This window comes from Engystomops pustulosus, chromosome 3, assembly GCF_040894005.1.
Source record: "Engystomops pustulosus chromosome 3, aEngPut4.maternal, whole genome shotgun sequence".
Taxonomy (NCBI): Eukaryota; Metazoa; Chordata; class Amphibia; order Anura; family Leptodactylidae; genus Engystomops; species Engystomops pustulosus.
In genome coordinates this window covers 8,414,055-8,427,413 of record NC_092413.1, presented here as the reverse complement: position 1 = coordinate 8,427,413, position 13,359 = coordinate 8,414,055, and the positions used below count along the sequence as shown (strand labels likewise).

The following is a 13,359-nucleotide window of genomic DNA, read 5'->3' as shown; positions in this document are numbered from 1 at the left end:
ATAAATACCGCTATATACTGTGTCATTATAAATAAATACCGCTATATACTGTGTCATTTTAATACTGTGTCAATATACTCCATCCCAGCAATAATTACTTTAATCCTTTACACTGTGTCCCCCAAAAAATATACCGCACTATACTATTCCCCATGAATAAATACAGTGATGTAATACATTTGTGTCACCTCCAGTCTCACATTGTGGTAGGATCTTGGAGACTGACAAACTCCACTCTGCTGCACCGTTACACAGCAGAGCTCCAGAGCGGGGGTCTCAGTATAATGGCTGCAGATGTGGCGCCCCCCGCAGGTGATGTGATGTCGCTGCTGCCGGACGAGGCTCCGCTGTATAAATCGTTACTGTGACATCACAGACCGCAGGAAGCGCTGATTAATGAGCCTTTTATATCCCTCCATAAGTCTCATTCATGTCACCACAATTTATGGCCCCGCATTCTCCTTTGTACTTTCTAACCTGTTGTCTTTATATACAAGTTTTTACTTTATTTTTCCTAATTGAAATGCAGCGTCAGCGACTGTGAGAGTAATCCCGGAGAGTGCGCCGATCACCGCATTATACACACACAAAACACTTTAAAATAACATTTATTTATGATCCGGAGGCGCGAGACACCGCAGGAAATGCAAATGTCCAAGTCAGCAGCGAGCGGGGGGGGGATGGCGGAAGATTTATATAATACTCATATAACAAGTAACAATGTGACAAGAGGGTGGAGCCCACAAGGACAACAATACAACTGCTATAACTACCATAATACTGCCCCCTATGTACAAGATTATAACTACTATAATACTGCCCCCTATGTACAGGAATATAACTACTATAATACTGCCCCCTATATACAGGAATATAACTACTATAATACTGCCCCCTATGTACAGGAATATAACTACTATAATACTGCCCCCTATGTACAGGAATATAACTACTATAATACTGCCCCCTATGTACAGGAATATAACTACTATAATACTGCCCCCTATGTACAGGAATATAACTACTATAATACTGCCCCCTATGTACAAGGATATAACTACTATAATACTGCTCCCTATGTACAGAATATAACTACTATAATACTGCCCCCTATGTACAAGAATATAACTACTATAATACTGCCCCCTATGTACAAGAATATAACTACTATAATACTGCCCCCTATGTACAAGAATATAACTACTATAATACTGCCCCCTATGTACAGGAATATAACTACTATAATACTGCCCCCTATGTACAAGAATATAACTACTATAATACTGCCCCCTATGTACAGGGATATAACTACTATAATACTGCCCCCTATGTACAAGAATATAACTACTATAATACTGCCCCCTATGTACAAGAATATAACTACTATAATACTGCCCCCTATGTACAGGAATATAACTACTATAATACTGCCCCCTATGTACAGGTATATAACCACTATAATACTGCCCCCTATGTACAAGGATATAACTACTACAATACTGCCCCCTATGTACAAGAATATAACTACTATAATACTGCCCCCTATGTACAAGAATATAACTACTATAATACTGCCCCCTATGTACAGGAATATAACTACTATAATACTGCCCCCTATGTACAAGGATATAACTACTATAATACTGCCTCCTATGTACAAGAATATAACTACTATAATACTGACCCCTATGTACAGGAATATAACTACAATAATACTGCCTCCTATGTACAGGAATATAACTACTATAATACTGCCCCCTATGTACAAGGATATAACTACTATAATACTGCCCCCTATGTACAAGAATATAACTACTATAATACTGACCCCTATGTACAGGAATATAACTACTATAATACTGCCTCCTATGTACAGGAATATAACTACTATAATACTGCCCCCTATGTACAAGGATATAACTACTATAATACTGCCCCCTATGTACAAGAATATAACTACTATAATACTGACCCCTATGTACAGGAATATAACTACTATAATACTGCCCCCTATGTACAGGAATATAACTATTATAATACTGCCCCCTATGTACAGGAATATAACTACTATAATACTGCCCCCTATGTACAGGAATATAACTACTATAATACTGCCCCCTATGTACAAGAATATAACTACTATAATACTGCCCCCTATGTAAAGGAATATAACTACTATAATACTACCCCCTATGTACAAGAATATAACTACTATAATAGTGCCCCCTATGTACAGGAATATAACTACTATAATACTGCCCCCTATGTACAAGAATATAACTACTATAATACTGCCCCCTATGTACAAGAATATAACTACTATAATACTACCCCCTATGTACAAGAATATAACTACTATAATACTGCCCCCTATGTACAAGAATATAACTACTATAATACTGCCCCCTATGTACAGGAATATAACTACTATAATACTGCCCCCTATGTACAAGAATATAACTACTATAATACTACCCCCTATGTACAAGAATATAACTACTATAATACTGCCCCCTATGTACAGGAATATAACTACTATAATACTGCCCCCTATGTACAAGAATATAACTACTATAATACTGCCCCCTATGTACAAGAATATAAATACTATAATACTGCCCCATATGTACAAGAATATAACTACTATAATACTGCCCCCCTATGTACAAGAATATAACTACTATAATACTACCCCCTATGTACAGGAATATAACTACTATAATACTGCCCCTTATGTACAGGAATATAACTGCTATAATACTGCCCCCTATGTACAGGAATATAACTACTATAATACTGCCCCCTATGTACAGGAATATAACTACTATAATACTGCCCCCTATGTACAAGAATATAACTACTATAATACTGCCCCCTATGTACAGGGATATAACTACTATAATACTGCCCTCTATGTAAAAGAATATAACTACTATAATACTGCCCCCCTATGTACAGGAATATAACTACTATAATACTGCCCCCTATGTACAGGGATATAACTACTATAATACTGCCCCCTATGTAAAAGAATATAACTACTATAATACTGCCCCCTATGTACAGGAATATAACTACTATAATACTGCCCCCTATGTACAAGAATATAACTACTATAATACTGCCCCCTATGTACAGGAATATAACTACTATAATACTGCCCCCTATGTACAAGAATATAACTACTATAATACTGCCTCCTATGTACAAGAATATAACTACTATAATACTGCCCCTATGTACAGGAATATAACTACTATAATACTGCCCCCTATGTACAAGAATATAACTACTATAATACTGCCCCCTATGTACAGGAATATAACTACTATAATACTGCCCCCTATGTACAAGAATATAACTACTATAATACTGCCCCCTATGTACAAGAATATAACTACTATAATACTGCCCCCTATGTACAAGAATATATACTGCCCCCTATGTACAGGAATATAACTACTATAATACTGCCCCCTATGTACAAAAATATAACTACTATAATACTGCCCCCTATGTACAAAAATATAACTACTATAATACTGCCCCCTATGTACAGGAATATAACTACTATAATACTGCCCCCTATGTACAGGAATATAACTACTATTATACTGCCCCCTATGTACAAGAATATAACTACTATAATGCTGCCCCTATGTACAAGAATATTACTACTATAATACTGCCCCCTATGTACAAGAATATAACTACTATAATACTGCCCCCTATGTACAAGAATATAACTACTATAATACTGCCCCCTATGTACAAGAATATAACTACAATAATACTGCCCCCTATGTACAGGAATATAACTACTATAATACTGCCCCCTATGTACAGGAATATAACTACTATAATACTGCCACCTATGTACAGGAATATAACTACTATAATACTGCCCCCTATGTACAAGAATATAACTACTATAATACTGCCCCCTATGTACAAGAATATAACTACTATAATACTGACCCCTATGTACAGGAATATAACTACTATAATACTGCCCCCTATGTACAAGAATATAACTACTATAATACTGCCCCCTATGTACAGGAATATAACTACTATAATACTGCCCCCTATGTACAGGAATATAACTACTATAATACTGCCCCCTATGTACAGGAATATAACTACTATAATACTGCCCCCTATGTACAGGGATATAACTACTATAATACTGCCCCCTATGTACAGGGATATAACTACTATAATACTGCCCCCTATGTACAGGGATATAACTACTATAATACTACCCCCTATGTACAAGAATATAACTACTATAATACTGCCCCCTATGTACAAGAATATAACTACTATAATACTGCCCCCTATGTACAAGAATATAACTACTATAGTACTGCCCCTATGTACAAGAATATAACTACTATAATACTGCCCCCTATGTACAGGAATATAACTACTATAATACTGCCCCTATGTACAGGAATATAACTACTATAATACTGCCCCCTATGTACAAGACTATAACTACTATAATACTGCCCCCTATGTACAAGAATATAACTACTATAATACTGCCCCCTATGTACAAGAATATAACTACTATAGTACTGCCCCTATGTACAAGAATATAACTACTATAATACTGCCCCCTATGTACAGGAATATAACTACTATAATACTGCCCCCTATGTACAAGAATATAACTACTATAATACTGCCCCCTATGTACAGGAATATAACTACTATAATACTGCCCCCTATGTACAGGAATATAACTACTATAATACTGCCCCTATGTACAGGAATATAACTACTATAATACTGCCCCCTATGTACAAGACTATAACTACTATAATACTGCCCCCTATGTACAAGAATATAACTACTATAATACTGCCCCCTATGTACAAGAATATAACTACTATAGTACTGCCCCTATGTACAAGAATATAACTACTATAATACTGCCCCCTATGTACAGGAATATAACTACTATAATACTGCCCCCTATGTACAAGAATATAACTACTATAATACTGCCCCCTATGTACAGGAATATAACTACTATAATACTGCCCCCTATGTACAGGAATATAACTACTATAATACTGCCCCCTATGTACAGGGATATAACTACTATAATACTGCCCCCTATGTACAGGGATATAACTACTATAATACTGCCCCCTATGTTCAAGAATATAACTACTATAATACTGCCCCCTATGTACAGGAATATAACTACTATAATACTGCCCCCTATGTACAGGAATATAACTGCTATAATACTGCCCCCTATGTACAAGAATATAACTACTATAATACTGCCCCCTATGTACAAGAATATAACTACTATAATACTGCCCCTATGTACAAGAATATAACTACTATAATACTGCCCCCTATGTACAAGAATATAACTACTATAATACTGCCCCTATGTACAAGAATATAACTACTATAATACTGCCCCCTATGTACAGGAATATAACTACTATAATACTGCCCCCTATGTACAAGAATATAACTACTATAATACTGCCCCCTATGTACAAGAATATAACTACTATAATACTGCCCCCTATGTACAAGAATATCACTACTATAATACTGCCCCCTATGTACAGGAATATAACTACTATAATACTGCCCCCTATGTACAGGAATATAACTACTATAATACTGCCCCCTATGTACAAGACTATAACTACTATAATACTGCCCCCTATGTACAAGAATATAACTACTATAATACTGCCCCCTATGTACAAGAATATAACTACTATAGTACTGCCCCTATGTACAAGAATATAACTACTATAATACTGCCCTCTATGTACAGGAATATAACTACTATAATACTGTCCCCTATGTACAGGAATATAACTACTATAGTACTGCCCCCTACGTACAAGAATATAACTACTATAATACTGTCCCCTATGTACAGGAATATAACTACTGTAATACTGCTCCCTATGTACAAGAATATAACTACTATAATACTGCCCCCTATGTACAGGAATATAACTACTATAATACTGCCCCCTATGTACAAGAATATAACTACTATAATACTGCCCCCTATGTACAGGAATATAACTACTATAATACTGCCCCCTATGTACAGGAATATAACTACTATAATACTGCCCCCTATGTACAAGAATATAACTACTATAATACTGCCCCCTATGTACAGGAATATAACTACTATAATACTGTCCCCTATGTACAGGAATATAACTACTATAGTACTGTCCCCTATGTACAGGAATATAACTACTGTAATACTGCTCCCTATGTACAAGAATATAACTACTATAATACTGCCCCCTATGTACAGGAATATAACTACTATAATACTGCCCCCTATGTACAGGAATATAACTACTATAATACTGCCCCCTATGTACAGGAATATAACTGCTATAATACTGCCCCCTATGTACAAGAATATAACTACTATAATACTGCCCCCTATGTACAAGAATATAACTACTATAATACTGCCCCTATGTACAAGAATATAACTACTATAATACTGCCCCCTATGTACAAGAATATAACTACTATAATACTACCCCCTATGTACAAGAATATAACTACTATAATACTGCCCCCTATGTACAAGAATATAACTACTATATTACTGCCCCCTATGTACAGGAATATAACTACTATAATACTGCCCCCTGTGTACAGGAATATAACTACTATAATACTGCCCCCTATGTACAAGAATATAACTACTATAATACTGCCCCCTATGTACAAGAATATAACTACTATAATACTGCCCCCTATGTACAAGAATATAACTACTATAATACTGCCCCCCTATGTACAAGAATATAACTACTATAATACTGCCCCTATGTACAAGAATATAACTACTATAATACTGCCCCCTATGTACAGGTATATAACTACTATAATACTGCCCCCTATGTACAAGAATATAACTACTATAATACTGCCCCCTATGTACAGGAATATAACTACTATAATACTGCCCCCTATGTACAGGAATATAACTACTATAATACTGCCCCCTATAATAATGTATGTGGTGATAATACTGTATAACGTGTATAATACTTGTCTGTCTTGTTCTTTCTTATAACCCAATTATCCCCCCTGCTCTCAGACTGTCGGGGGACGGACGTTATACACAGACTTGTGATTTAACCACTGAACACATCCTCTATTTAGCAGGAGTTAGTGAATTATAGGCTGCGCCTGTGTCCCTGGGGCTGGGGGCTCTGTGACTTCTCGCATCATCTGGACATGGGTGTGAGGGGAAGAATAGGATCTGTGTTCTGGAATTATAGGGGCGGCCTGAGATTCTGCCGGTCACAAAGTGATGAGATTAGGAGGGTCACTGCTGCCGTGTTGCAGGAGGGTCTCATATCTTAGAGGGGCGCCGGGCTGTGTGTACCATGCTGCTGACCTGCCATCATGGTGGCTCGGTGGTCCCGGGGGTGTACACTTACCTGCCTTCTCATGAGCCTCTCCCTCTTCTCTCTTTTCCTGATATCTACTGATCACAGATGGGTGACCATTGGAGGACCCGTGGGATACAGGGTGAAGCCTTTCCGGATATCTGTGGATTACGTGGATGAGAGGGGGCCGAGCGTGGCAGCCGTGGATTCCTTCACCATGAAGAACTGCACTAGAGGTAACTGACTCCTTCACACACAGGACTGGTGTCTGATATCTGTGGCATTTTTCCATATTTTATATCTTCATACACATTATTTTCTCTGATACTTTTTAGATACATTTGTTCCATATTTGTTATTTTGTGTGTAAAAATGTGTTTCTCAATCAAAATGGAAACATTTGGTGACATTACCTGCTTAAAAACCAGATAAGCATAAATTGTGCTGTGATTTCCTGCTGCGAGAGGGACAGAGAGAGCTGCTTTGACTTTCTTCTATTTTCTGTATAGCTGGTATGTTTGCAGTGCATCTTGACTATAGAACTTAAAATCTTGGGGCTTATTCACATGGCCATAAACCATTCCAGGAATAGGGAGCGCAGTGTGGCCATATTTCAGGAACTGAATTCAGGAGCAGAACTCCAGGCATGATAGTTATCTCTGCTGCTGTAAGTGCTTGCTCTGTTCTGCAATTATGTTATCTGTACAGCAATGTTGTATCATTTATAGATAACTATGAGGCTCGGAGTTCTGCTCCGGGGGCAGAATTCAGTCTCAGATTTAGATTTGGCCGTATACGGTCCCTATTGGCCATTGAAATACGGTTTTGTTTACACCAGTTGTCTATATGACGGCTCATAGCACCATCAAACTATATACCACCTTTTACCTTCTTTAAAATGTAGCTGCCTACTGCCAACAACGTGCTGTGATTTTATGCTGTGAGAGAGGGAAAGAGAGATTTTATGCATTTTTTTCAGGATTATTTATGTATTTTTGGAATTTAGTAATAGAAGGAAATTTCTTAGTTTTCTTTAAGTGGTTTCACTTCACTGTCAATCACCTTACAGCGTCCTATTCAAATTACCACTTTTACTGTGATCTTCTGCTGTGAGAGGGGCAGAGGGAGAATTTTTTGGAATTGAACTGGACCTTTAGTGTATAAGTTACAGTTTTAGTTATCAATGTTATTGACAAGTAAAACTCTATCTTATACACCAGTGTTATTCCAAAAATTCTCAAGCACCTACCTTCAGTATATACTGTGCTGGGAATTTGTGCTGTGAGAGGGGCAGAGAGAGCTGCTGTATATCATTAATGTGTTTGTATTGGACCTTGGTTACAAGTAGATTTTTAAATTCATGAATTGAATGTGTGATCCTGCCCCTTACGCTGGCCGTGGTTTGTTTTTTTTTGCATATTCTCATAACATTTTGTTGTGTAACGTGTTTTTGTGACACTTGTATATAAGCGCGGGGGGGGGGGGGGTAATTATCCGGTGGACTTGATAAAATTGGCGTAGGCTGCAGCTTTTATCCTTATCCTGTGACTGGTTTGGTCTTATTTGGGACTTGCACGAAGGAGAACATTAAATTAGTGACAGTAATGGAGCTGATTATCTACGACCTGCGACCACCCAGCCCAGGACTTACCAATATCTATCGCCCTTCTCCAAGCTGTGAATTGTAACATATACCGTACTATTCCCTTCTCAAAGAAGATCAAATAGAGGGTGAATTTTACCCCAAACAGTGGCAACTTAGCAGATACATTTTTGAATCTACTTTGGTGGCACCTGACTACGACTACATTCCCTAGAGCAGTCACACAGCTACCAGGTATCAAAATCGTCACAATTCCAAAAACAATTGGCATCTTTCCTGGTCCAATCCCTTGGACTGGTCTTCAGCCTCCACTTTCCTCCTCTGGATCTTAGAGATGATCCTGATGGGTGCCGCCTGCTGTGACCTTGTGTCTCCTCTCCTCTATCCAGTCCCATATTTCACTCATTCTGTATTTCCTAGCCGGATACTCCGGATTCAGCTCATCCAATGAATCATCCTCCATGAGAGTGGATATAAATGTGACGTGGCGCCGCCGCAGATAAATCACCCGCCGCTCGTCTTCTGCGTCTCCTCGCTCACTGTAAATGTTTGGCCTGGAGGGATCGGCTTTATAGAGTCGTCTCTGTAGTCCTGGACGTGGCTCGGGGGGAGGTAGCCGGGGGTCTCCTCACCCCATACTATGTATGTAGTATGGTATTGCCCTTTGCCTCCCAACCAGCCCTTATCCAACCCCTTTGTGCACCCAAATTGTGTAAAACCCCTCTTAATGGCCCCCCACAATATATCACACACCTTCATGTACCCTCCAAACTTGTGGCCCCCTATTGCGGCCTTCCCAGTTATAAACCCCCCTGATGTGCCATAACAACTAATAGTGACCCCTCTTGTGTAGCCCCTTACCCCCAGTGCTCAGGAGGTGGGTGTTTGGATTTCTAGGTCACATGATGCCAGGTGTACGTCCACTCCTCTTCCCATCCAATATAAGGAGCTTTCCGTAGGGAGTTGTTATTTTGTTTTTCCTATGAGAACCTCGGAGCTTTCCAATACTGAGTGGTTACATGTGTATCCATAGAGGTGCTGTATACTGGAACAAAGGGGCTTATTTACTAAGGGTCCGCGGATTGCATTTCTGTTGGACTGCACACGGTTTTTGGGATTTGCACCGCTGTGACAGGGGTTAAGAAGGGGATTGTGTCGCACGTGATCGAATTTTGGCGCAGCTGTGCTGCTTTCATGCGACAGAAATCAGGGGGTGGGCTGTCGGGCGATCTGACTGATTCAGACTGAGTGCAGAATTTAATATTCAAATTGTGTTGCAAGATCAAGCACTTACATGCACCGGGAAGAAGAAGGTGAACTCCGGGGACCTGAGCGGGGAAGCGACACATGCAGGATATCGGGGGCAGGATCTTAGTGACTCCCCGCACAGCACATTATACACGGACAATGCACTTACATGCACCAGGAAGAAGAAGCTGAACTCCAGGGACCTGAGCGGTGAAGTGACACATGCAGGATATCGGGCGCAGGATCTTAGTGACTCCCCGCACAGCGCATTATACATGGACAATGCACTTACATACACCAGGAAGAAGAAGGTGAACTCCGGGGACCTGAGCGGGGAAGCGACACATGCAGGATATCGGGCGCACGATCTTAATGACTCCCCGCACAGCACATTATACACGGACAATGCACTTACATGCACCAGGAAGAATAAGGTGAACTCCAGGGACCTGAGCGGGGAACCGACACATGCAGGATATCAGGCGCACGATCTTAGTGAATCACGGCACAGCACATTATACACGGACAATGCACTTACATGCACCAGGAAGAATAAGGTGAACTCCAGGGACCTGAGCGGGGAACCGACACATGCAGGATATCAGGCGCACGATCTTAGTGAATCACGGCACAGCAGGAACAAGTAAATGTGCCGCATTGGGCCCCGTCCGACGGAGTTCCCGAAAGTGCATTGTCCGTGTATAATGCCTTGTGCCGGGATTCACTAAGATCGTGAGCCCGATACCCTCCATGTGTCGCTTCCCCGCTCAGGTCCCGGAGTTCACCTTCTTCTTCCTGGTGCATATAAGTGCAGTGTCCGTGTATAATGCGCTGTGCGGGGAGTCACTAAGATCCTGCGCCCGATATCCTGCATGTGTCGGTTCCCCGCTCAGGTCCCCGGAGTTCACCTTTTTCTTCCTGGTGCATGTGAGTGCTTGATCTTGCGACACAATTTGAATCTTAAATCCTGCGCTCAGTACAAATCAGTTGTATCGTTCGACGGCACATGCCCCAATTTCTGTCACATAAAAGCGGCGCAGCTGCGCCAAATTCAGATTGCGTGCGACACAATCCCCTTCTAAATACCTGTCACAGCGGAGCGAATCTCGAAAATTTCTAAAATCCGACGAAAGTGCGATCCACAGGACTGTAAATGAGCACCAATGTGTCAGTCCTGCCTCGTATTCCGGTAGGACATGGCCGTCGCTGTGTCGGACGAGCTTCTTGGGTGCCCGGCACGTACCAGGAAGCGTCCGCCGCTCTCCTCTCCCATAATGGAGATTCCGCTGCTGCAGGATCTTAATATGCAAAACGCGTCGGATTCACTGGAAATCTTGTTGCCTAAGGAAAGTTTTTATGTTTTCTGTAAAATGAAAAGATTAGTCACCGCGTGTCCCCAGGACAATCCTGCCGTGATGTGCGCCCTGGAGGAGGCGCTCCGCTCCCACATCTCCGCTGTCTGCAGCTTCTTTATTATTACAATATTTGGGGAACAGATTTTAATTCATTATGAAATAACCAAACAAAGAGAATGAGAGGCGGCAGCAGCGAGCGGGAAGCGGCTGTCATGGTGACCAGCGCAATATTCCCATTCACTTCATTTACGACTTAGAGCAATAGAATCAGTTATTGTGCTAAAGGGAACCTGTCAGCAGGTCCGACCATACATGCTGCCCCCAGTGTTATGTACTGTCCCTGGAGAGATGTGTAATCAGACCTCACACTGCTGTGCTCTGTGCTCTCTGCAGCCAGTGTTATGTATTGTCCCTGGAGAGATGTGTAATCAGACCTCACACTGCTGTGCTCTGTGTTCTCTGCAGCCAGTGTTATGTACTGTCCCTGTAGAGATGTGTAATCAGACCTCACACTGCTGTGCTCTGTGCTCTCAGCAGCCAGTGTTATGTATTGTCCCTGGAGAGATGTGTAATGAGACCTCACACTGCTGTGCTCTGTGCTCTCTGCAGCCAGTGTTATGTAGTGTCCCTGGAGAGATGTGTAATCAGACCTCACACTGCTGTGCTCTGTGCTCTCTGCAGCCAGTGTTATGTATTGTCCCTGGAGAGATGTGTAATCAGACCTCACACTGCTGTGCTCTGTGTTCTCTGCAGCCAGTGTTATGTACTGTCCCTGTAGAGATGTGTAATCAGACCTCACACTGCTGTGCTCTGTGCTCTCTGCAGCCAGTGTTAGGTATTGTCCCTGGAGAGATGTGTAATCAGACCTCACACTGCTGTGCTCTGTGCTCTCTGCAGCCAGTGTTAGGTATTGTCCCTGGAGAGATGTGTAATCAGACCTCACACTGCTGTACTCTGTGCTCTCTGCAGCCAGTGTTATGTACTGTCCTTGAGAGATGTGTAATCAGACCTCACACTGCTGTGCTCTGTGCTCTCTGCAGCCAGTGTTATGTATTGTCCCTGGAGAGATGTGTAATCAGACCTCACACTGCTGTGCTCTGTGCTACCTGCAGCCCTGTGTTATGTATTGTCCCTGGAGAGATGTGTGATCAGACCTCACACTGCTGTGCTCTGTGCTCTCTGCAGCCAGTGTTATGTATTGTCCCTGGAGAGATGTGTAATCAGACCTCACACTGCTGTGCTCTGTGCTACCTGCAGCCCTGTGTTATGTATTGTCCCTGGAGAGATGTGTAATCAGACCTCACACTGCTGTGCTCTGTGCTCTCTGCAGCCAGTGTTATGTATTGTCCCTGGAGAGATGTGTAATCAGACCTCACACTGCTGTGCTCTGTGCTACCTGCAGCCCTGTGTTATGTATTGTCCCTGGAGAGATGTGTGATCAGACCTCACACTGCTGTGCTCTGTGCTTTCTGCAGCCAGTGTTATGTACTGTCCCTGGAGAGGTGTGTAATCAGACCTTTGCGTATGTTGTTAGTAGAAGCAGGACTGTGATATATGAATTTATATTCCAGGGTTGTACTGGGGATGTTTCCTCACACTGCTGTGCTCTGTGTCCTGTGCAGTCAGTGTTAGGTATTGTCCCTGGAGAGATTTGTAATCAGACCTCTGTGTATTCAGACTGTTGGATATGTTGTTAGTAGCAGCAGTACTATGATATATGGATTTATATTCC

General features: G+C 41.2%; 1 protein-coding gene across 1 annotated transcript in view; it reads left to right on the top strand.

The window, feature by feature from the left end:
- ALK (ALK receptor tyrosine kinase) overlaps nt 1-13,359 on the top strand; it is a 566,624-nt gene that overhangs the window by 404,047 nt on the left and 149,218 nt on the right. Inside the window, exon 5 of the mRNA XM_072139971.1 lies at nt 7,530-7,657. Coding sequence (XP_071996072.1) covers nt 7,530-7,657 — 128 coding nt within the window. The remainder of the gene's footprint in view (nt 1-7,529; nt 7,658-13,359) is intronic.